This window comes from Cyanistes caeruleus, chromosome 21, assembly GCF_971803275.1.
Source record: "Cyanistes caeruleus chromosome 21, bCyaCae1.hap1.1, whole genome shotgun sequence".
Classification (NCBI taxonomy): Eukaryota; Metazoa; Chordata; class Aves; order Passeriformes; family Paridae; genus Cyanistes; species Cyanistes caeruleus.
In genome coordinates, this window is record NC_141721.1 from 2,723,859 (window position 1) to 2,747,993 (window position 24,135).

Below are 24,135 nucleotides of genomic sequence, written 5' to 3' on the forward strand. Positions count from 1 at the left end.
GATAAGTTTGCATCAGAGTTATTGCATGCAGAGGGAAGGATTTAATTTTCCATGGCTTCAGGCATCAATTTTTGGAAGAGATGAGAAAGATACTCACAAATTAACTTTGTAAATAAATCAGTCAAGGCGCAGTTCATGTATTTATGACTTATGGAAGTTGGCAGGTTTATTCTCTATTTTTCTTACAGGTATAATTCCAAGTATTGACTAAGAGATGAAGGGAAGGCTGTAGCATAATTGTAGTTAAGTAGTTGTATAAAAATGGAGCTGTAAATAAACAGGACTCTCTTCTTTCTCTCATTTCCAGTTAACAGTGGAGGCAAGGTGCCTTTGAGTGATGAGTTTGCACAAGTATATTCCCTGGCTGATTCCATTAGAATATGGATGGTAAGAACACTCAGGAGGGTCTCTATTAATGTAATTTACTTTAGAGTGCAATGTTAAGGAGTAGGGTGGAACATTTTTTCCTTCAGTTATTCTACATCAACCATTTATACCAAGAACATATGTTTACTTTAAAACTTTGGACTTAAATGTTTAAGTGCATCCTTACATTCCTTTCCTTCCCTCAGCCCCAGATGTGTCATCATGGGTAGTTAGGACTGAATTTGACCAAAAATGAATTAAATTTGTGTTATATTTTAGCAAGAACATATGTTGTAAATTAGAAAGATTCTTACATTGCAGATGGAGTTTTTTTGAAGTATATTACAGAAAGAAGGGTGTCTTAAACATCATTCCATTGTCTTGTCATTTTCTCCCTAATCTTTTCTGCCTAAGAATTGCTGGCAGGTTGAGATACTAGAGTTACAATGGGTGCAGATGCATGTTGAGTAATTGCCTTTACCAATTGCATGAGAGGTGATGTTTGCATCTGACAGAGCTTGCTAGTGGGGTGTTTTTGGAGGACTTTATCTCACATATTTTCCTGAGTGCTGAGGGTAAATGAGAAGCCTTCTTTTTCCTTGGAGGACTGATGCACATCAAATCACAAGACAGTGAATTGTCTCAGATTACAAAGCTCTAGCAGCTCAGAGTGAGGCTGTTACTGCTCTGAAGTTCAGGTGCTGCTCTTTTAGGCTCCTGGGTGGTTTGCTCTGCAGCTGGGAATAGTAACTACTGTCATCTATTCCCCAGTTTAAATTCCTTTCAGTCATTACAGTCTTCATCCTGCCTTGCTGTATAGATACACAGAGAGAATCATATTTTAACTATATTAACATCCTGTCTACAGTTGGAAATGAAGCAGAAATCCCTGATGGGGAGGGGAAATGATGCTGAGGAGAAGCAGAACACAGAAGCAAGTGAGGTGAACCCAGAAACTCTCGGTGAGTGTTGCTTTTTGAGCATTGTTGTTTTGAGCGGTTGTTTTGAATTTGAGCATTCCAGGTAGCTTAGGAAAGCATTGCCTTGTAAACATGAAGGCATTATTTTTGCTGTGAAAGGTAAGTTAGCAACTGAGGTTACTTTTTCATACCTCAAGAGATAACCCAGTGTACACTGGATGAATTATCTGGGATTGTGTTCTGCTATTCTTTGCAGAAAACAGAAAATTCTGCAGGGAGTGACTTTTCACTTGACTCACTTGGTTCTGAGCTTATGTTCATCTGGCTTTGTAGATACTTCTTACCACATTTAACTGATGTTAGAACATCAGCTGATTGATATTAGTACAAAATGTGTTCTCACTTTGTGCCTCATATGGTTCAGTGTGATTATTCAGATTTAGCATTTGGAAATCTGAACTTAAGCAACCAGTAGCATCATGGTCAATATAATAAGAAAAGCAGTATTTTCTAGCTGTCTTGGCTGAGAAGAAATAAGATAAATCACTTTCTTCTTAAGCATAAGACAAATTTGTTGTTCTACCATCGTGATTTTAACTCTTCCAATTTTTGCTGCAGCAAAACTCTGTGTGCAGAAGAGCCTTTTGTTACTGAATTTTCTGCCCATAAGAGCAAAGACAAAAGATTCTGCCTCAGACAGTTTGGAAGCCCAAGACATGGATGATCCCCAGCAGTATATGAGTGATAAATGCCAAAGACAAGGATCAGCTGTGGACATGGACTTCCAGGCAGCACAGTCGGTGTCGTCCAGTGCAGGAATTCACCCTGTTTCAAAAGAGGGGGGTCAAACATTACAGTCTGATCTGAAACTTAAACAAATTCCAGACCTCCACCAAGCAGAAGCTGCATCTGCATTTCATAGTAAGCCTGTTGAAAATACAGTTTCACAGCAAGAAGATGTGTCATCACCTCCTTCCACTCCTACACGGAAGTCTCAGCTCGGCCGTGGAAGACTGAGGCTGCTGTCGTTCAGGTCGATGGAAGAGCCAAGAGCTGTGCCTACTGTGAAGGAAAAATATCCTATTTTGAAGAACATATTAGACTTTATTAAGGATCAATCACTTTCACATGAAAAGTAAGCAAATTGAAAATGTTGTTATAATACACAGAAGTCTTCACACCCTCTTCAGGTGGAATAAAATATTTTAGCAGCAAGATAATATGGCAGAATATTTTGTATATAAACAGTTGTCAGACTTATGTATTAAACTTCAGTTATTCACAAGGATCTAGGGACTCAGAGAATACTATTTCATTTCATTTGTTTCTATCACATTGAACAGAATGTAACAAACAGTCATTTGGCAATTTATTGTCTTGCTTCCACAGATGTGTTTGCAGAGGCGTTTTGCTTTTCATCTACAAAAGCAAAGACATGGTGCATCACTATTACCAATCCTTGGTACCAAATAGAGGCACATTGCATCTCTCATTAAATTACCTGGTATTCTGAAAACGTGAATCAAAAGAGATTTCCAATTCTCAGCTTGTCTGTTTTGGGCTCTTGAACATGGATTGGTGCAGGAAGAGCTGGATTCTGTTTGAAGCTTTATCACTTACTCCAACTAATACACTGAAATAGAGCTGGAAACTCAGATGCAAAGCAGCTGTGTAACTAGTCAGGCACTTACTGAATTGTTCTTTAATTTGTGTTGTTTTAAGCACAGTGTTTTGAAATTTTTAATGGTATTTTTTTGCTTTCAGTGTTTTAAAGGTTCTTGCCTTGAGAAAATCCCAAGGGCAGAGTATTATGGAAGTGCTCAAGACCATCCGCCAGTGCCTGGACTCACTTGGGCAGCCACACTGCTTTCACCCACCCTGTGTACTTTTTCTCCTGGAACTTCTAGCCTGTCAGAAAGATTTTACAAAGTAAGTGATTATTTAGGCAAATCTCAGCCATGTGATTTACTGTCTTAGTTCTTGTGTTCCTCCAGGCATGTACATTGACAAGGGTAGAAAGTCTTTTTAATCCATGCTTTTTAATCCATGTGGATAATAAAAATATGAATTGAGGTTTAGTTTTCAGGCTAGCTGTTCATGCCATGGACATGTTTAGGTCTGATTTCTATGTTGTATCTGGCCAGTGCTGTCAGAACTCTGTCACTTGGCTTCTCAATTGTCAGGAGCTTTCCGTGGTTATCTTGCAATGCACTGATTTCCTTTAAGATCTTGATTAAATTTCTTTAAAGCAACTTTTTAATTTAAAGGAATGCTCTTTTTTCAGTTCTATGACAATATTCTCTTTGCCTATTTTGGTTTTTCCGTTCTGAGCCCTGGCACAGGATTCTTTCATTTTTGTTTGAAACTTCTAGACCACGTTTTTAAATAAAACTAACATCCTTCCCACTTGTGGAGAGGGGTTTAAAAGGGCCTGTTTGTAAAATTTGCACAAATTATGCTACCTAAAATGTCACAGAAATATTCTAGGCTATTAAACTGACTCTTTAATTTGCAGCTACTTTGGAAACTTGGAAGGCTGTGGTGCTGAGCTACACAAAGAGATTCGAGAGTCCTACTATCAGCTTGTTTTGTTCCTGGTAAATTCTGTGAAAGGATTTAGTACAATAAATGACAGGTACAGTACATTGCTTGCTTTATTTATATGATTTTTTTTATTTTCAATTCCATAGTCTGTACTTGCTAAATTGTGTAAGTTGAATACTTTGATAAACCTGAGTTCCTGCCACAGAGTTACTTTAATGCATAATAAAACCTGAAAATCAGCATGTAGGGGTTTTTCTACCCTTCCTCCCCACACACAATTTCAACTCAAGGTCTGTCAGCTTTAGAGCTGTCATGTTTTAATGTCTTTTGTTTTTATTTAGGTCGTTGCTTCCTGCCTTATCCTGTGTGCAAACAGCTCTCCTCCACCTCTTGGATATGAGCTGGGAGCCCAGTGATCTCTCCTTCTTTGTTGAGATCCAGCTGCCACAGCTGCTCATGACAACATCACAGGAGAACATCAGTATCCATGACAGTGTCATTTGGTGAGTCAGGAGGAATGCAGCTTTCACATGCTACTGAATACTGATTCCATTTTACCCAGAAAGCTTCCTGAACTTCATGCTGGAACAAGCAGTAAGGGTGCTATTAACAAGTATGGCATAATTCTGGTCAGTATCCAAGGGCTTAACTTAAGTATTTAACTTTATTTTGCTAGTCCAAAAACTATTGGAATTTTATGTTTAACCTGGTTACTACTGCAACACTTTTCTTGTTTAGAAGTGTAGCAGGAGGTATATAATACAATTTCTTGGCTTGATGAATGCCAAATGTTTTTAACAACTTGATATGACAATTTTATACTAACTGTACTTGCATATAAGTAAATGTGAAGGCCAAAAAAGCTTAAAATGTCTGATCTGATCTGCCAGCATTCCAAAAGCTGTTTTATAAGAGTAGATTTTCCTGATTTTTGCATTATGGTCCCCATATGTATTTAATAATCTGTCACAGAAGCAAGAAGCAGGTGCCTGTATGGTCATTTATTAAATGTAAATTGGTCAATGGGATCTCTCACAAATCTGTTTTTATTAGCATGTTATAGCACTTTGTTCTTCATTAAAAAGTAAAGGTGTATTTAAAGGGAAGCCTGATAGCATTCAAACTTAATTGTAAGCTTGCTTTTCTTGTAGTCAGTGGAGTGAAGAAGATGAAATTGCAGACTACAAGCAAAACTGTGAATGGATGGATGAATGTCAGGATGTTATGTTTGAGACCTGGTATGAAAAGATAGCTCAAGCTGACCCAGAGAAGCAGAGAAAGGTGACCTCATGTTTTGTATATTTATCTGCAGAAGGGGTTAAATAAGAGACCTTTAAAATCCTAAAGGGGAGAAAGGAGTCTGGTTGATAATTAGTTTTTATTAGTTGGATCTCTGTAGACTTTCAGGAGTCTAAAATGATTAAAAGATCCCAATTCATTCTTGGCAGGGGAAATGTTCTGCTTTGTGTCTGAAGCTTTCTCATAGTCAAAAAATAATACTCAAGTAAATTGTGTTGATTTCTTGCTGTAGATGCACATGTTTGTTGCTCGTTACTGTGACCTGTTAAACGTGGACATATCCTGTGATGGCTGTGATGAAATTGCGCCGTGGCATCGCTACCGCTGCCTGCAGTGCAATGACATGGATCTGTGTAAAACTTGTTTCCTTGGTAAGAGCCATTAAATCACCCCTCAAAACCTTGTATTTGAAGCCAAAACAGTATCTTGTAAATTATACACAAAATAAAGTCAAACACTTTTCTCCTGGGTTCTTTGGAAATGTTTAACTGTTCTTTCCCAAGTAGGAATGTGAACTTGAAATTAGGGAAGGTTCTTTCTCAAAAAGATTTACAGGGAAATCTTTCTTTACAGGTGGAGTTAAACCTGAAGGACATGAGGATGACCATGAAATGGTGAACATGGAATATGCCTGTGATCACTGCCAAGGAGTTATCATAGGTCGGAGAATGAACTGCAACGTTTGTGATGACTTTGACCTTTGCTATGGATGCTATCATGCAAAGAAATACTCTGACAGGTATTAAAAATGTGATTTGCTTTCCCTTACATGGCAGAAAGACAATATTTAGTAGCTAAATACAATCAGTCATTCTCATGGTGCTTCCTATAAAGCTGTTTCTGACATCAGAACATCTCCTTGGTGTCCTTTGGGGAAACGAAAGTAGGACCAGGTTGGCAAAAATGTCTGGAAATCTGCCTCTGAAGTCACTTGGTAGCAAATTATTTTCTGGATGTGGCAAGGAAAGCTGCAGAAGGAATTACCAGTCCTGTATGACAATCACTGCTGTGGAAAGCAACAGCTTTCAGTGCTCCAGAGGTCATAAAAAACAGGTCCACACTTTTTCTGGAATCTGTTGGGCTTTAAGTGGCTTCCTGTGAAGGTGTTTTGTGTTGACTGACTGTGTTGGTTAGCAAAAAAACAGCTGCATTCCTGAATGATGTCCCTTCTCCTTCCAGCCACTTGCCCACCCACAGCATCACCGTGTATCCCATGGTGACCATCCGAATCAGTGACCGGCAGCGCCTCATCCAGCCCTATGTCCACAATTATTCCTGGCTGCTCTTTGCTGCCCTGACTCTCTACAGTGCAGATCTGGCAAATGGGGAGGAAGTAGAAGGAGAGAAACTGGATCTCCAGGTCCTCAGTCATGCCAGAGTTTTGCAGCATCAGTGCATTCAGCTCATTGGGGACTGCCTGATGAAAGCACAGCACGGAAAAGGTGAGTCAGCTCCTCCTGCTCTGAACAATGCTTTCTACAAGTGTCAGAAATGTCTGTGGTAACTGACTTTAAAGTTTCCAAAGGAAAGGGGAAGCTACTGTGTACTTCACTGAGAATAACTGTTTATGTAGAAAGCAAATGTAGAACCAGTGTCTTTCAGGGTCATTGGAACATGGAAAATAGAGTGCTTGAGAAAACTAATTTTATGCTTACATAAACATTGGAGACAACTTGGCAAGAGTCTGGTTGTTTTTTTTTCCATCTTAGCTGTTGTAAAGGGATCAGTCAATACAGCTTCATGTTCTTTTAGTAATGTATCACTGACAGCTGAAAGACAGCAAGTAACTTGGTGGAAAAAGTTTTTTGTTCTACATCTCTTGGGAATAGATTTTTAATCGTGTTTGTGGTATAAATTTCTGGCAGTGGTGTCCATTTGTCTAGCCTGGAAATGGGGGTTTCTGTGGACAATGACCTGCTACAGAAAATAGAGTTATACAATAGGGACCTATTTTGAATGTATCAAAAAAGATAGTGGGTAAGAAGTTTGCAGTTCTCTTTTAAACTGTTTTAATTCTGCTTTTTGTCTGTCTTGCCATGCAACAGCTAAATAACTTTCATAACTTTTTTGCTCCCAGGGCTGAAAAATTTAGCTCTTCTCTCCATGTTACCAGAAGATGAGTCCTTCTCAGAGAATGACACTGTTTCAGGCAGCCCTCCCAAAGACAGTGCTCCAAAAAGTCCTGCTGGAGACAGAGCAGGGAAGGGGAGAGATGAGAAACGCAGCACACGCCCTTTGGTGCATCGCAGTGTAAGTACCTGTTATTTCCAGATCCCCTGACATCAGATATGTGATCTGATATTAAACATCTTCAGATGTTTAAACAGCCAGTTCTGAATGTGGGACTGAAATAAGGGATAGTAATGATTTAATTTGTAGGGAGAAATTGGGGGGCAAGGGAACAGTTGTTTTTTCATTAGATCCAGCTGATGAAAAACTTCTTGTTCTGAACTGATTCACAAAAGTGAATCAGGAGAGGGGCATGTCTGGTTCTTTATGAAAGGGCTGTCATTTCCCCTGGTTGTTGGCACTGTTGAGTAGGAGTATGAGTTTCCTACAGTTTTATACAGTGTTTAAAACAATTATTGTGTAATAATTTTATGCAGGGAGATATGAGCAAAATAAAAGAACATAATTTAATTGTATGGAAGCTTAAGACATGAATACATCAAGAATTCTTCAGTAGGAAGTTTTGATAGTCAATGAAAAATGTTTGTCAAGTGCAGATGACTGAATTCTTTCCATGCTTGTTCCTGCAGGTATTACATTTTGTTTTAATCTTTTAGCACTTCTATTCTATTTTTAGGGGAAAGGAGATACTCACAAGGAAATCCAGTCTCCTGCAGAAGATAAAGTAGGAAAACAAGAAATTGAAATCAAAGCTGTCTCTGCAAAGAAAGCTGTTGTGAGACAAGAGTCAGACTTGTCTGTGGATGGGAATGTTCCTGCAGCAGGTAAAAAATGATTTCTCATTTCCCTGTCACAGAAATATCCACTCATCTGCAAACAAACAGCTGTCCTTTTTATTCCTAATTCAGTTTTGCATATTTTCAAATGTCTATGTCTGCTTTGTGAAAACCTGCCAGACATTGCTTTGAACAAATGCCTTGCAGTCTGTTTAAAAGAGTCTGGAAATCAGAGTAGATTTCCACAAATATTTATCCATGTATGGAGATTATAGTCCCTGTTGGTCTAACACAACACTTGTGTGTTCTGATGCACTTGGAACCAGAAAATATCCTAAAAATGTTAAAATTATCCTAAAATGTTACAGACTGGGTTTGTAAGAATTGTGATAGTTAAATGGATCTGTCTGTAGTACTGTCCTTTATATGATTTTACTAGATAGTATAAATTTCTTTACCTTCTGTTTCCATACACTTTTATAAAGACTTTATTTTCAATAATAAATATTATTTTCAATAATAATTCAATAATTATTTTTATAATTTCTGTCTATTTTCAAATTTGGATTATAAAAATTAAGCTATCACTTATTTCTTTGATTTTTAATGTCACTTAGATGATTTTCTTATATTGTTTTTATTTACAAAGCAGGTGACTCCCTCTCAGAAGATTCAACCCAAAAACCAACAGAGAAGGTTTTAATACCTAGCCAGGAACAAGTTTTTGCTGAATGCTCTCAGAAGAGGATTTTGGGGTTGCTGGCAGCTATGTTACCACCTTTCAAATCAGTTAGTTCTTTTTACTTCCATCTGGGTAGTTTCCTAGGTGCCCAAACAACATGAATATAAAATTCATAGGAATTAAATGTGGGATATGGGCCCACGTTGCTTACATGTCATGAAATGCGAATTAGAATGTCTTCAGACACTGACATCACTGAGGAATGTAAGGTTTGTTCCTGGGTGGGGGGAGAAGGAAGGGAATTTTAATGTATCTGTGAAGTAGTGTGTTAACTGTTTAGCAGAGTTTAAATCTTCAGTTTAGCTTCCCAGGGCAGGTCACACTAACAGGCCAAAAACCAAAGTAGGCATGTAGTTTCTCATTCCTTCTGTCCCATTTGAAAGACCTTTAGAACAGAACAAAGCTTTTGCATGTCCTGACTTTGACTAAAAATCTTGTGTTCCTTCCCTGCCTCACTGAGATTTTCCTCTCTCCACAGGGCTCCACAATGTCTCTGATCAACCTGGAGCAAATACTTCCACTGATGTTTCATGTTGTAATCTCTAATGCTGGTCACCTGAATGAAACTTATCATTTAACCTTGGGACTCCTGGGCCAGTTAATCCTCAGGCTTATGCCTGCAGAGGTGGATGCTGCTGTAACTAAAATCCTTTCAGCCAAACATAATTTGTTTGTACCAGGAGATGGGTCTACAGTGCCAGAAGGATGGAAGACAACTCATCTTCTGTTCAGTCTGGGAGCTGTGTGTTTAGACAGGTGCTTCTTACCTTAACCCAATTAGTTAATCACTGCTGAACATTAATTTTCTTTCATGTGTGCCTCGTCCATAGAGGCTTTTTAATAGAAAGGTTATTAAACCTGTAGCCTGGTCATGGAAGGGGCTTAGCATCTGCAGCCTTGCTTGCAGCAGGAATCTGAATTTCCTTCCAGAAGAAGGCTGGTTGCTTAAGAGTGGCCTAATTTCCTGTGCTTACCTACACAGCATGTTATGGGGAGGAAGTGAGGTTTAGAAACCAAAAATACAGTCCTTTATTTTTTGTTTGACATTAATTCTCTCACATTGTTAGAAATCTCTTGTGTAACTTGGGGAAGGAGGAGGGTGTGTCACCTAACTATCACCAGTGCTGAGTTCTGGATGTGGCCCTTCTATGAAAGAGTATTTGGTAGAGAGGTTTTTTATAGTAAAATTGTACTGGAAAGAGCATGGAGGGACAGAAATTGAAGATCCTGAGAAAGCTCTCAAGCATTCTGAGGTTAATGTCATGCCTGTTAAATGTGACTTATTTTTTATTGTAGCTATGTTTTACAGGGAGGGTTCATAAACAAATAGAAAAGATTATGAAATTTCAAGGCAGAATATCCAGAGCATAAGCTGAGGGAAAAGATTTTCTCAAAAACTAACTTTAGTGTAAGAGTCCCTGCAGGTTATTTGTGTGATCCACAGAGTGAGCAGGTGGTCACATACATGGGAAATAAACCTCTTGCTGCCATGCAAACAGAAACTTCTGAGTTCTCAACTAAAAGTCAGAGTTAACAGTGGCAATATTCAGACACACCTTGATTTGAGACTGTAGACCCTCTCAGGAAACAGAACAGTATTTATGCTCTATGGAAAGCAAAGCAGAATTCACGTGTCAGCTGGCACGAAAGCTTCAAGTATTTGGAAAAACAGTTCTGTAATAATTTGAAAGCTGCAGCTGTGACAGATTACCAGTGACATGCTGTTTTGAGGAAGAATAGCTTCAGATCAGTCAGCAATCAGCCTTCCTAATGCAGCCTGCTCTTGCTTTGCAGTCGTGTAGGTCTGGACTGGGCGAGCTCCATGGCAGACATCCTGCGGTCCCTGAACTCCTCTGCGCAGTGGCACCATGTGATTGCAGCTTTCACTGACCACTGCATCAAGCAGCTGCCCTTCCAGCTAAAGCACACCAACATCTTCACTTTGTTGGTGCTGGTTGGCTTTCCTGAGGTAAGTGGCCTGTTGGTCCTAAAGGAAACAACATTGGTTAGAGCTTTTAGGTATCTCTTTCTAAATTCTACAAATTCCATCAATTGGGAGCGACCTTTATAAACTCTCAAAACCTCAAAAACTCTCTGTGTCAGAGTTTACATCTTTCCACTTGTGCACAATTAACACTGATCTAATGAAGAATAATGGGCTGGTTTTGCCTGGCATTTCTTTGGATGTTACTTATAACTGCTACAAGCAAACCAGCTTCATTTGTTTCAGTATCTAAAAGGATTTTTGTACAAGCAAACCAATCCATTCTCCATCTTGATGTTCATAACTGATACATTACCTATGTAACATTAAGTTGGTTGGTGTAGACATTTCCTTTACAGACTCAAACTTCCATTTTCTAGAGATCAGCAAATACCAGGCATCAAGCAGTGGTTCAGCTAAAAAATACAACAGCAAGAATAAGCAAATGTAACCAATATAAGACATGGCTGTGTATTTGTGAATAAGTATTCCAGATGCTAACTGAAGTTCTGCTGCTGTTTCAGGTGCTGTGCATGGGCACTCGTTCTGTGTACATGGACAATGCTAACGAGCCTCATAACGTGATCATCCTGAAGCACTTCACTGAGAAAAACAGGGCAGTGGTTGTAGACATCAAAACCAGAAAGAGAAAAACAGGTTCTGTAACATTTTTGTTTTATCAGAGAATCACAGAGTATCTCCTTACAGTTGGTTACAGATACCCAAAAGCAAATGTTACCTAGACCACTGTGCAGGTCTGCAGGGTTTGAATTCCATTATTAGTTGCCTGACTTTCTGTTCATAGGTTACCAAATTCTGCTTGCAGGTCACTGTCAAATTGTGAAGCTTCTGCAGCAATTATTTCAATTCTCTTTATTCAGAAAAGGATTTAGAAAACTTTTGAGACCATTCTGGTAATTGAGAAGTCTCAGAAATAGGCTTTTGATGAAGCAGTTGTTTCTGTTCCAACATTTGTGTAGTGCTTGTGTCTTATCCTTTACAAACCTGTGCTTAATGCTAACTTACAAACAGTTTGGATATCCCTAAAATATGAGACCAAGTGAAACATTTAATATATAACAAATCAGCTGGGTTTTTAGGAGCAAGGAGTTTTCTCTTTGTATGACCTAATATTGTGAACTTAATAAAGCAAAGGTTGTCCTAAGATTTGACTACTGAAGCTGTATAAAAGACATTTGGAAAAATCAACAAACTAAACCACTTTTTGATATTGAAGGAAGATTTGAATATAAAAGCTTTTCTTTTTGTTTAACTGTTGACATTTTTAACAGTAAGATCAGCGATATTTATTTCATCATATCAATTGCAGGTCAGAATTTTCCCCATTTTAATTGTACAATACAACATGTGCCACTTTGTGTGCTGTACCTTTAATGTGCAAATATGTGCTGTTACCAGAAGTGACCTGGGGATTTTTAACTTGCACTGAAAAATTAAATACTTTCTTGACTGTTCAAGGAATCTGTGATAATTTTTGTATAAGATCTTTATTAGAACATAATTGATATAAGGATGTCTCATGTCTCAGCCTACACACATCTACTAAGAGATGACTACAACGTCATTTAATATGAAGTAATTTTAACTAAATTTAGTGAATTTTTAATCTGAAGTAAGTGAGTTGTGTTTTTTCTCTCTTGTAGTGAAAGACTATCAGTTGATTCAGAAATGTGAGCAAGAAGGCAGTGATTCCCAGGCCCAGCTGAGGCAGTACCTGCAGCACTTTGTCCTCATCTCCACCCACCTCCTGCAGACCAGCATGGACAGCACCTATGCTGAGGCAGTGGAAACAACTTGGGTCTTGTCACTTGCTCTAAAGGGGCTTTACAGAACTCTGAAGGTACCTGACACAGAATATGATAGACAAATAAAAATTCATCTTCTACCCTGTGCTACGGGAACCTGGGCATTGACTGAGCACACTGGGGAATTACCACAAGGGCATTTCTGTCACAGCTGGATCCCTTTATACCTGGAAAATGCTGCTGGGCTTTAAATAGCTTTTCTGAGTCTGAGCTGGAAGATGCTTTTCTTCTCCTCTGTGGGGGCCAGCCATTCAGGAGAGCTAAGGAAGAAATTCCTAGAGATAACATTTTATGGATATTTTTATGGGTTTTATAGACTTTTCTCAGTCCTGAAGTATTTGAAGAGGAAATGTTATTTTCTTTTTTTGACTGTCAGATCAAAACATATTCAGTTACTACTCTGTGCACATCATAGATGATACCTTCAGGGATTTGAAGTGGGGATTTTTATTTTAGGGAAATGAAAGGAAAAGATTCCCAGTGTAGTTCATCTGGGCAGTGAATTCACCCGAGGCTTTGTGACGAGGCCTCACAAGCATTGTGATGCATTCTTCCTTTTTTAGTTATTTATTTGTGTGTGTCTATGTGTGCAGATTCATGGCTTTAAGGAGATCCAGTCTGCCTTTCTTCAGTCTGGTTTACTCAAACTTCTAGTGAAGAAGTGTAGCAAAGGAACAGGCTTCAGTAAGACTTGGCTTCTCCGAGACTTGGAGGTAAGAAAAGTGACATTTTGTAAAGTCAGGCTTCACACAGTGGCATGAAAGGTTATGGCAGTACACTGCCCTCCTGGGGACTCAGGATTATCTCTAATTAGTCTCTAAAAAACTGTTCACTTAACTGTATCCCTAAATCTCACTCCTTCTGCCCATCATAATCGTGTGGATAATAGACTAAATTCTTTAAAACAGGAGCTGATTTTCACTAATCTGATTTTATTTGGAAAAAAATTTGCAGGATGAGACATTTCTCACCTACTCAGATTGTTTTATGGATTTTATTTAGACTGTTCTTGAAAATTCAATTCTTCAGTTTAGAAAATCTCTAAGAAAAGCATGACTTGCACAAGGTTTTGCTGCAGTGCAGGTGGGGAGATCAATGCACACGTGGGCATATTCTTTCACAGTGGTTGTTAATTGCTGAAAGATGAGTGTGGTTCTACTGTTAGTTATGTTTTATCTTAGGCAGGAGTTGTGTTAATTCATTTTTAGGACTGTGATGAAGCCAAAGGTTTGTTTTCAAAGGAGAAGGATGTGTAGGGGCATCACTGGCATTTTGGTGATAGCCACCTTTGCTCTGGTTTTGTCTTGAAATCTTCAAATCTCTGATGTACTGAAATGGTTAAATAATTACTTTCTCAACTTTCTTTGCACTTTCAGCTAATAACTCAAGTTGTCTTTACAGCATGGAAGGTGTAACTCATTAGTGAAGTGGGAAATGGTTTTGTTTTGTGTTTTGGGGTTGGTTTTTTTTATTTTTTAGGTGTGCTTCTTTGTAAAATAGTGTGCCCAGGTCTGATAATGCTCCTCTAAGATGCTGATTGCAACCAAACTAATAATACCTACAGCTGTCACACCATATGCTGCCTTTTCTCTGTGCAGATTCTGTCAATAATGCTGTATTCCTCAAAGCAAGATATCAGTTCCCTGGCTGAACAGGAGGATACTGAACTGGAAGACAGGGAACAAGATCAAGATGTGGAGCAGCCTGTTGTTGGTCCTGTTGACTCAGAGCAGAACAAACTTGATCCTCTGGAGGGCCTGGATGAAGCCACCAAAATATGTTTCTTGGTATTTAAATTAGTTTATCTCCTTTTGGGTAAATGTGCATTTGCTAGTTGCATAAAACATTTGGTAATTTATATGGTTGTTTTTCCTCTAAATTTATAGAGCATGGGTCTTTGATTTCAATGCATCATTCTTCAAAGAAAATAAAATAGAACTACAGTAATGAATACTACAAAATCATTATACAGTGCTTTGCTAAATTGCTTCTCATTATTATTAATCCAGATTATTAAATTCAGATAATAAAGTTCATTAATTCTCTACCTACAAAGTGGAAAATAATGCCTAGGTCATCCTTAAAGAAACTCAATCTTTCTTTTCCCCCTCTAATGTGTTTTTGGGGTATTTTTCTTTTGTTTTTGCTCCTTGCTCAGATGACACACGATGCTCTTAATGCACCTCTCCACATTCTTCGAGCCATGTACGAGCTGCAGATGAAAAGAACGGATTCTTTTTTCCTGGAAGTTCAAAAGAGGTATGTGAAAGCAAGCCTGGGTCCAGCAGAGAAACAGTGGTGGGTGAAAATCTAAAATCCTCTCAGTGCTGAATAGAAATTCTTCCAAGGATAAGATTTGATTTTCATGTGTGAAGAAGTAAGGAAATAAACTCCTGCTAAGTTGTATTTATGGAAGCAAGTCACCATCGTCTGAAACACATCACATGCTCTTTTCTATGAAGATCCACTATGGCTCTGAATTCTGTGAACTGAGGAAGAGTCAAGAGCTCACATGTGGCTTCTGGTACTCAAAGCATCTCACAGACACACCATGTTCTCACACAAATGAGTGATTTTATAACATTTAAATCCTTTGGCTTGTTAGAACAGGGGGACAGTTAACATGATAAAAATAGGCAGAACTTAATCTTTCCAAAACAGAAGGTGGGAAGATTTAATTTGCATTTAATTGCCCTAATGAATTTGCCTTGCTTTGGAAACACATTTGTGTATTTTTGATTTTCTTTTGCCTCTGTGAAGGTTTGATGGGGATGTAATCACAACAGATGAGAGGATCCGGACGCTGGCTCAGAAGTGGCAGCCCAGCAAACGCTTGAGGCTGGAGGAGCAGAGTTCCAAGGCAGTGGATACAGATATGATCATCTTACCCTGTTTGGTATGGACATCTCTACAAACAGGAGCAATTGGAAAAGAATGAATTTTGGCATTCAGTAGCTTCTGTTTAGTAACTTCAAACCTGAGAATTTTTTTTAAATACATTGGAAATAATCTGTTATCAGTGTTTTATGTCAAAATAAATGAGCAGGTACAAGAAGCAAGTATTTCTTCCTTGTTATTCCTTCCTTAAGGAAGTGAAAGAATTTGATTCCCAGGTCAGGAGAACAAATTGTGATTGCAGGCTGTAATTTCCTCCCCTTACACAAGAGAGATTGTATCTCATTGCTGTAAGCCTATGCCATGCTACTGTTCTAGCATATCATTGTTATCTTACAGTAAATTCAGCAGAACAAGGAAGCAATGAATTTATCTTGTAAAGTAGACACTACACTCACAAGCTGTAGGTTTTGCATTCAGTAGCAGGGACCCACAGCTCTGTTTTATTTTGAGGGCTCACTCCTGCCCATGTGGTGTCACCAGCACAGCTGTTTATCAGTTGCATAGCAAAGGAAAGGAGCTTCCTGAAGCAGTTTCACATAATTATAAGAAAAAAATAGGCTTTTCAACAGCTTATACAGAGGCTGTGAAATATCCACGCCTGGAAATTGTCTAAACTGAACTGGACAAAGGTCTGATTTTGAAGTTATCTCAACCTTAACCAAATTTGGACCAAGTGATCTCCAAAAGCCCCTCCCAACTTGCTTCATTTCAGGGCAGTTGGTAGCTTTACCTGTGTAGGTGAGCTTCAGTTAACACTTCTGGGTAGAATTCTAACTGCTGTTTCCACAAATGCATCAGTGTATAATGAGGTGTGTAGACACAAACAGTGTTTCTCAGGAAATCTGTAGCTGTGTGAGTGATCCCACTTTTGTGGGGTTTTTTTGCTAATTCATTTGTTGACTGGTCAGATAGCCGAACATAAAGCAGTAAATTTTTTCACATAAGCAATGCTTTCAAACAAGTAAATATTTTCAGACTTGCATTTCTTTTCTTGCAGTCAAAGCCTGTCCTCTGTGATAAAGCAACAGAAGAAACCAATCCTGTTGCTCAGAAACTCATCACCAACACGGAGAGTGACCTGCAGCTCAGCTATGCCAAGCAGCGACGCACCAAGAGTTCCATTCTCCTGCACAAGGAGCTGGACTCCAGGAGTAAAAAGGCTGTGAGGGACTACCTGTATCGTGTGAATGAGGCAATTGCAGTTCTGTATGCCAGGCATGTGCTGGCTTCCTTGTTAGCTGAGTGGCCTGATGATGTGGCAATAAATGAGGAAATCCTAGATCTCAGTGGGCCAGCCCATATGACATACATCCTGGACATGCTGATGCAGCTAGAGGAGAAGCAGTTATGGGAAAAAGTAAGTGGATTTCACTCAGACATGTGAACAGAACCTGTGCCTACATGCCATGAGACTCTGACTGACAAAAATATTTGCAGTTCCTTTTTTCAACTAAATTGAAAGTCCAAAATTTAAATTAGTTCTGAAAAAACAGTTGGAATCTGTCAATGTCTTGATGTGCTGATCTTGTTAACAGAAACTGGAAAAACTAGCTGTGTAGAGAGAACTCTTTCAGTTATGAAAGAGAAATTGGTGAAATAGGCAGTCTGGTTTGAAAATAGACAATCTAGATGGTAATCTAGAGAAATTGGTAATCCAGGCAGTGCCTTTTAAAAGCTGCTTTTTCTTAGATTTCAATGTGTATGTTGTAATACCTGCTACTCCACCGATGAGCTGGTGGTGGAAGTGATCTTGGAAGTATAGTAGAATATTGTAATGAAAGCATCAGCTCAAGGCTTCACAGCAGTCAAAGCAAATCAAGTGCTGGGACTCTTCAAAGAGGGAATGAAAAATAAAGCAGAAGACATTGATATGTCACTGAACCAATACCATGCACTCTTTTGGACTGCAGTGACTCCCTCATCTCAGTAAAAAATTAAGATGCAGTACAAGTGGGAGAGGCCTAGAGAAGGATGGCAGGAATTATTACAGCCATGGAATAACTTCAGTATGAGGACCAATTGTTTTTCTTCATTCTGGATCTTTCCCCTGTGGGGCATTGAGGGAGAAGGAGTAATGGAAAAGTCTGTTCCTCTTTCTCTGTGGATTTAAAGCAGTAAATAGCATGCAAAAGTTAAGAGCAAGTATTATTCACTGGCCCTCCCAGTAAAAAAACAAAGGAGTGTCAGATTAAGGTAATAAGTGGCAGGTCCAAAACAAACCAAAAGAACAGGTTCTTGACACAGTAAGTCATGGAAATTGTTGCCCCAGGGTGTTTTTATGGGTTCAGAAAAGGGCAGGATGAACTGATCGAATAAAATCTATTAAGGCACATTAAATGCAGAAGCCTAGCCTTTGTCTTAGGCTGTTATGCAAGTGCAAGGCAAAGAGTGCATTCAGGGAACTGCTACATGCTGCCTTTGTTTTTTAAACTCCTTTTCCCAAGAAGTCAGTTTTTGGCTGATTTGGAGATGAACCTGCTGGCCTGGGCTGGTCTATGACATTTTTTAGGAGGAGTTAGGAGATGGCAGGTGAAGACATGCAATGAGTTGCTCTGATGGCCTGAAAGGTCCTCAAGTAACAGAATTCCTGATTCAGAGCTTTTATGCAATATTATAAAAATAATAAAAAGGAAGACTCAGGTGGTTCTGAATTATATTTTGTGTGTCCTGACAGATTAAAGGACATTTTTGGGTAGTTGTAAACACACAGCATCTGCTGCTTTCAGAACTTCAGCCATTGTTATAATTTCTTCTTATGCACAGAGTTGTACATTTTTTTTTTTTTTTTGAAAGCTGAAATATGTGACCTAATCAAATCAAAACCTGTAGATATAGAAGGTAAGGGTGCCTGTTTAGTATATTAACAAAGTTATTTATCTTACTTGAATACAGCTTTAGTTTCCTGTTAATTACTTTACGGATTAGCCTTGATTCTAGCAGTTGTGTGAAGAGACATAGCCAATATCACGCTTTTATCAAATAAAGAATGAAAGATCTAGAACAGAGGACAGAGTGAAGTCTCTTGTGCTTATGGAGATGACACTTGTAAGCATAATTTGTGAATTTATCTTATTTCTTGCTGGTACCTTGATTCCCTCTTCCAAAATACTGCGTGGCTGGACATGACTCATGTCAGCCATCAGCACCTACAGTTGTAAATGTTCTTTTGACAGTAAATTGTATTTATATGATGTTTCTCCTCCCCAGATTCTCCAGAAAGTGCTGCATGGCTGCAAGGAGAGCATGCTGGGGACCATGGCCCTGACAGCCTGTCAGTTCATGGAGGAGCCAGGGATGGCAGTGCAGGTGCGGGAATCTCAGCATCCTTACAACAACAACACCAACTTTGAGGTAAGGCAGCCGTGGATGCCAGTGCATGACTTGAACTTGAAATCACACAGGGCTTGGAGCAGAAGCCTCTCAAAGTTCCACGTGGGTATCTCTGGGACTTCTGTGCTTGAATTGCTTGTGTCTGTTCAGTCTTGCCCTGCAAAGAAATGTGTTCAATCAGGCACTTTAATGTAATTGTAATTCAGTCATATGAAAAGTGCATAACTTATGTGATTTTATTGTGCATGTATTTGAAGCAGATCATATTTTTAAATGGTTTCAAGGCCTTAATGATGAAATATTTCTACCCTTCCTTCCAAAGATTTGTTTCAGTTGGCCTGTTACCTTGTGCCATTAGATGAAAGTAGGAGTGGTGTCTTTTTTCTTGTATTTCTCATTTTATACCCCTTCTCTGACACAAACAGTTTCTGATTTTCTTCTCTTGATGCTGTTTGAAAGCATTTTTCTGATATAGTTTGGTAAGTAATTATTGCCTCAGGGCAGTCTTGGGATTTTTAATTTCCCTGCTGCTCTCACTCTTCTGATTTTTATTTTCAAAATGCATATAACCCCTTAGGTTCTGGCAGTGAGATCAATATCAGCAACAATTACTGCTTTTGAAAAAGGAAAGCATTGCTGGCAATTCATTTTACATGCTTAACAGCTAATGTGAACAATAGGCCATGCTTTACATTTGTTAAATTAGCTCTGGGTGAAAATATCAAAGAGTTTTTTACTCACAGAGATGCTGTAAGATTTTTTTTATATCTCCCTTGTTTTTATGGTGAAAGTGAAGTGGGTTCTGGGCAGTACAAAGTGACAGCACACAAAGCTGCTGTGTTTATTTCTCAGGATAAAGTTCACATTCCTGGTGCTATCTACCTCTCCATCAAGTTTGACTCTCAGTGTAACACAGAAGAGGGCTGTGATGAGCTGCTCATGTCCAGCAGCAGCGATTTCCAGCAGGACCGGCACAGCTTCAGTGGCTCTCCACAGAAATGGACTGACTTTGAGCTTCCAGGTGAATATGCACTGATTCAGGTTATACAGGATATTGCTGTGACTCCTGAGAGAAACTCCTGATGAGTTAAATGTGGATGTTCCTGAGATGTGCAGGAAAAAAGCCAATCCTTTCCTTGTTCCACTCTGTTTGCTCTGACGTGCTGCTCTTGCATTTGTTTCTGAAAAGTGGCTTATCTGTTGTGCTGTGACCTTTTCTTTCCACTCCTCAGTCAAAGCATGCACTCAGCTACTGGAAACAAATTTGATCTTGATCCTGTTCCAACACAGTCCTTGTTCTGCACGATATTCACTTACATTGTTTATGCCTTGTCTTACTTTCCACAGGAAGCACATTTTTTTATTCAAAGAAAAAAAAAATAATATAAATATGCTTATCTCTGTCTCTGCTCTGCTGCTGCTCTGAGCAAAGAGAGCCAGTGCCAGCACCTTGGCTCCAGCTGGTGCCACAGAGCACAGCTGGAAAAAACCCAGGGTTTGACTGCCAGCTGCACTCTGGGTTCTGTGAGCACATTTGTGAGAGCACAGTGAGGAGCAAATGCCAGGGAGCACAAGGACTGCATGATCCCCTGCTTCAGGTGTTAAACTGTTTTAACACTGAGCATTGGGGTGCTGCAGGAAGCTCTTGACTTCAAGGCCTGTCAGCACCTGTAAAGAGATTTAGGAACTTTCTTAGCAAACCAGTTTGGGTTGCAAGGTGCTACTTAAAAGCAGATGTGTGTTCTGTAGAAATAGTCAAGATTTTTGTGAACTTCTATCTGTCTTCTTTCTCCTCCCTAATAGCTGCTGAGGTTTGCCAAGGAGCTGAACTTCGAAGCCCATTGTTTAGAGCAGCCTTGGCTGTGAAACTCGAGTTTCACCTTGCAGAAGTTTATTTCCAACCAAGGCTGTTTGGATTAAGGTTCTTGATTCAAACAGGTTTTAGCTGAAACCAGACATTTAAAGGCTTCTGGGCTTTTCATTTGATTAAAGGGCTTTCTCCTATGAGTAGGAGAGAACACTGTCTCCATTTCATGCTAAAAAGGGAAACTCTTTTATAAGTATTTCCTTTTAAACCCTAAAAAATAATTCAAAATTTTTTCTTGTTCATTAAACTTTGAAAATTCTGCTTCCCAGTGAAATCTAACCTGCTTGTCCCAGGGTGACAGGCTTTTTCATGGGGCAGATATTTTTTCATGGGAAAGATATTTAAAGTTTTAACAGCTCTAGTGTTATGGAGCACAGCAGGTAAGAAGATGTTCTGTGTAGTGTTACATCCAGCTACCAGGATTTATCTCTGAAATGTCTCAAGATGCTACAATGGCAAAAACCTTTTGAATGCTTTTTTGCCTGATGGTAAAATGCTCAAATGTTTTGATAGTCCTTCTGTTTTTAAGTGACTTAATTTAGCAGTTTTCTTCCTTAGGGTAAAAATGTTCCATTTAATTTTCTGATCTGTAAAAATTTCGCTTTCAAATATTTTAAACCTTTTGTGCAATGAATTCACGTGTCATTGTAAAGAATTTGGCTGCCTGTGTAGGGGTTCTTGTTTCATAAATCATAACTGATCCAGTAACACCTTTGGAAAAGTGAAGTTACATGTGCAGAATATGGAGTTTCTTTAATTTCCTCTGTTTAGTTGTCAAAAATGTAAAAGACATTATCCCTCCTATCCAGTATCTTTAGACAGGGGATCTTTGTGGGTTTTGCTTCAGCCTCCTCTTTGTCACCTCTTCTTTGCATTTCACGGTTACCAAAAAATAAAAGACCACCTTTCTTGAATGAAGACCTCTAGAATTAAGTAATTTCAGAGTTTTCATTTAAATTGTATTTGAGATGGCAAAACTAACTCAGAAGATAGTAATGTGGGCTTTATTCCTCCCCTGCACGTAGGAGACACGCTCTACTACCGATTTACTTCTGACATGAGCAACACTGAGTGGGGTTATAAGTTTACAGTGACAGCAGGTCATCTGGGAAGGTTTCAGACAGGTAAGAGATGTTCAGAATGTATTGAAAAGGGCCTTTTTTAGTGATTTTGCTGAGCTTTGAGAGACTTATGATTATCCCTTCTCCTTAGAATTTGCATTCGGTGTCTTAGAAATAACATGATCAGTTTTGTTCAAGTTGAAACTCAACTGATGTCTCTTACTTCCTGTGACTTTGGGGTAGAAACACAAACATCTTCATAGAGACTTGGAGATAACAATTATAGTAATGTAATTTGTATCCAAAATCTCATTATATCATAGTAATTACACAGAGTATTTAGTAAACACTCCAGGATGCCGTAATTGGAAACAGAAATAATGGTAATTGCATTTTTCAAAAGTGGTTATCCATTAAAATAAGATGGTTCTGGGTCTATTTTTTAGCATAAGAGGTTTTGTTAGTTTATTTTAGAGTTTAAATATTTTTAATGAAATTGAGGCTGGTGGATAATTTGCTATCAGCAAAACTCTACTGCATGTCATATAATAGGAAGGGCCTGTGGTTTTTTTTGCCTTATTTGGGCAAAAATTTAATTTTGGATATTATTCTTTCCAATTTTTATGTAAGTTTTTCCCCAGAAAAGATTTTCCATATCAGGATGCAATCTAGAGTTATCTCGGATTTTTGTTTGCTATTTTAATTCAATACTTGGTGCATGGAGCAAACTGACTATATTAACAGAATGTGTCCCTACAACACAGAACAACTATTTGAATTTTCTTTTTTTTTTTTTTTTCCAGGGTTTGAAATTCTAAAGCAGATGCTGTCTGAGGAAAGGGTAATTCCTCACCTTCCACTGGCCAAAATCTGGGAGTGGCAGGTGGGGGTGGCGTGTCGCCAGACGGGTCACCAGAGGCTGAAGGCCATCCACCTGCTCCTGAAAATTGTGCAGTGCAGCAGCCAGGGGTGAGTGACTCCACATCCTGCACCAATGGCAAAGGCCAAGGGAACAAAAAGGCATTAAAATGATATTATTTTGAAGCAAAAAAAAACCCAAAACCCCTTGTGATTTGAAGCAGATATTCTTAATTTGCTTGTCAGATGTAATTTACAGTGCTTTGATAGCAGGAATGTTTTACTCTCTTTTTTTATCCTGGCCTTTAAAGAAGTCTAATTAACTCAAATGTCATTTTAAAGGAAAAAAAAAATCATCACAAAACAGGACAAAGGTAGATTTCAATTAATTTTCTAGAGATTTATTCTCGTTGTATTAGTTATACTGCAGAATTAAGGTAAGAATGAAGTAATAACCTGGTGAAGTGATGATCTGATTCTCTGTGAAGTAAATAACTTTTAAATTAGTATTTTCAGTTGTACCACTAAGCCTGTAATTGAGTTTTAGAAGGGATATGTGTCCTTAAGCTTATGTATGTATGGCATGAGTATTTCTAGATGCAAGAGCATTTAGCAAAGTGATTATTTTTATTTTTAACTGTCACAAATGTATGGTTTTGTTCTCTTATATTTGATTTGGTTTTGCTTTCCCCCCACCTCCCCATTCCCAGAAATGGGCATGGTGGTTACTCACTATTACATCACGATTTCATATAAATTACTTTTTTTCAGGGACTGTGACCTCACCTTATTGAAGCCACTTTGGCAGCTTTTCACCCACATGGAAAACAATTCATGTCACGACACAGCCAAGCCTGGTATTCTCCTTCCTCTTCATCGTGCACTGGCAGAGCTCTTCTTTGTGACAGAAAACAGAGTTACTGTAAGCACTTCCTGTGTTTCCATCCCTCCTTTCCTCTGGGAATGACACAGAATTCAGTGTTACACTAAATGCAGTTTTCCTTTATCCTTCAGAGCTACAGAAATATTAGCAACTTTCACTTATGGAGTGTGGCAGCAAATTCTAATAAGAGGGGAATTCTGTTACCTTATCCATTACTGGACTTTAAGTAATAGTCCTGACTATTAAGGCCTTAAAGCCACTGTTTATTCTGAGAGGAATTCTGGTTTAATAATTAATTTAAAGGTATTTGCATGTGGCTTTCACTGAGTTGGTTTTGAACTTTAAATATGAGCAGTGTCATGAGCTCATTTCTGTGATCACAAACTGTGTTTCAGTCTGGGAGAGTCTGGTGTGCACTTCTGATACCTTTGGTTCTTGGGAACTGCTCTAATGATCAGCATTTTAAAGTGAATTAGTAGAATACCACCTTTGGTATGGAAACATTGGTGTTCATTGCATGTTTTCTGGCTGCAGGAGCTTGGATCTCTACAGGAGTATTTGCTTGCCTTAAATACTGAAGATCATCTTCATCGCTGCACAGCACAGGTAGGATTGCACAGCCCCAGGGCTGGGGGCTCTGGGGTCTTTGTG

At 38.8% G+C, this 24,135-nt stretch overlaps 1 protein-coding gene and 1 long non-coding RNA gene across 4 annotated transcripts in view; one reads left to right on the forward strand and one right to left on the reverse strand.

Annotated features, from left to right (window-relative positions):
• Positions 1–24,135, forward strand: part of ZZEF1 (zinc finger ZZ-type and EF-hand domain containing 1) — a 55,048-nt gene that overhangs the window by 27,477 nt on the left and 3,436 nt on the right. For 2 of the 3 annotated variants that reach the window (XM_023939502.2, XM_086859003.1), the window contains exons 27-54: positions 308–387; positions 1,235–1,328; positions 1,905–2,421; positions 3,051–3,215; positions 3,802–3,921; positions 4,172–4,333; positions 4,982–5,111; positions 5,362–5,500; positions 5,703–5,868; positions 6,309–6,571; positions 7,207–7,379; positions 7,936–8,083; positions 8,685–8,824; positions 9,256–9,533; positions 10,572–10,746; positions 11,286–11,418; positions 12,426–12,622; positions 13,181–13,300; positions 14,186–14,374; positions 14,746–14,846; positions 15,348–15,483; positions 16,483–16,842; positions 18,693–18,836; positions 19,668–19,836; positions 21,708–21,806; positions 22,547–22,712; positions 23,373–23,523; positions 24,019–24,090. In XM_023939502.2, the coding sequence (XP_023795270.2) occupies positions 308–387; positions 1,235–1,328; positions 1,905–2,421; positions 3,051–3,215; positions 3,802–3,921; positions 4,172–4,333; positions 4,982–5,111; positions 5,362–5,500; positions 5,703–5,868; positions 6,309–6,571; positions 7,207–7,379; positions 7,936–8,083; positions 8,685–8,824; positions 9,256–9,533; positions 10,572–10,746; positions 11,286–11,418; positions 12,426–12,622; positions 13,181–13,300; positions 14,186–14,374; positions 14,746–14,846; positions 15,348–15,483; positions 16,483–16,842; positions 18,693–18,836; positions 19,668–19,836; positions 21,708–21,806; positions 22,547–22,712; positions 23,373–23,523; positions 24,019–24,090 (4,787 nt within the window). The remainder of the gene's footprint in view (positions 1–307; positions 388–1,234; positions 1,329–1,904; positions 2,422–3,050; positions 3,216–3,801; positions 3,922–4,171; positions 4,334–4,981; positions 5,112–5,361; positions 5,501–5,702; positions 5,869–6,308; positions 6,572–7,206; positions 7,380–7,935; positions 8,084–8,684; positions 8,825–9,255; positions 9,534–10,571; positions 10,747–11,285; positions 11,419–12,425; positions 12,623–13,180; positions 13,301–14,185; positions 14,375–14,745; positions 14,847–15,347; positions 15,484–16,482; positions 16,843–18,692; positions 18,837–19,667; positions 19,837–21,707; positions 21,807–22,546; positions 22,713–23,372; positions 23,524–24,018; positions 24,091–24,135) is intronic. The other variant, XM_086859002.1, reaches the window with a different exon arrangement.
• LOC147649603 (uncharacterized) lies at positions 8,511–11,287 on the reverse strand. Its single transcript, XR_015278380.1, has 3 exons — positions 11,264–11,287; positions 11,078–11,177; positions 8,511–10,764 (listed from the first exon to the last, which is right to left on the reverse strand). It is a non-coding gene; the product is annotated as an uncharacterized LOC147649603 (long non-coding RNA).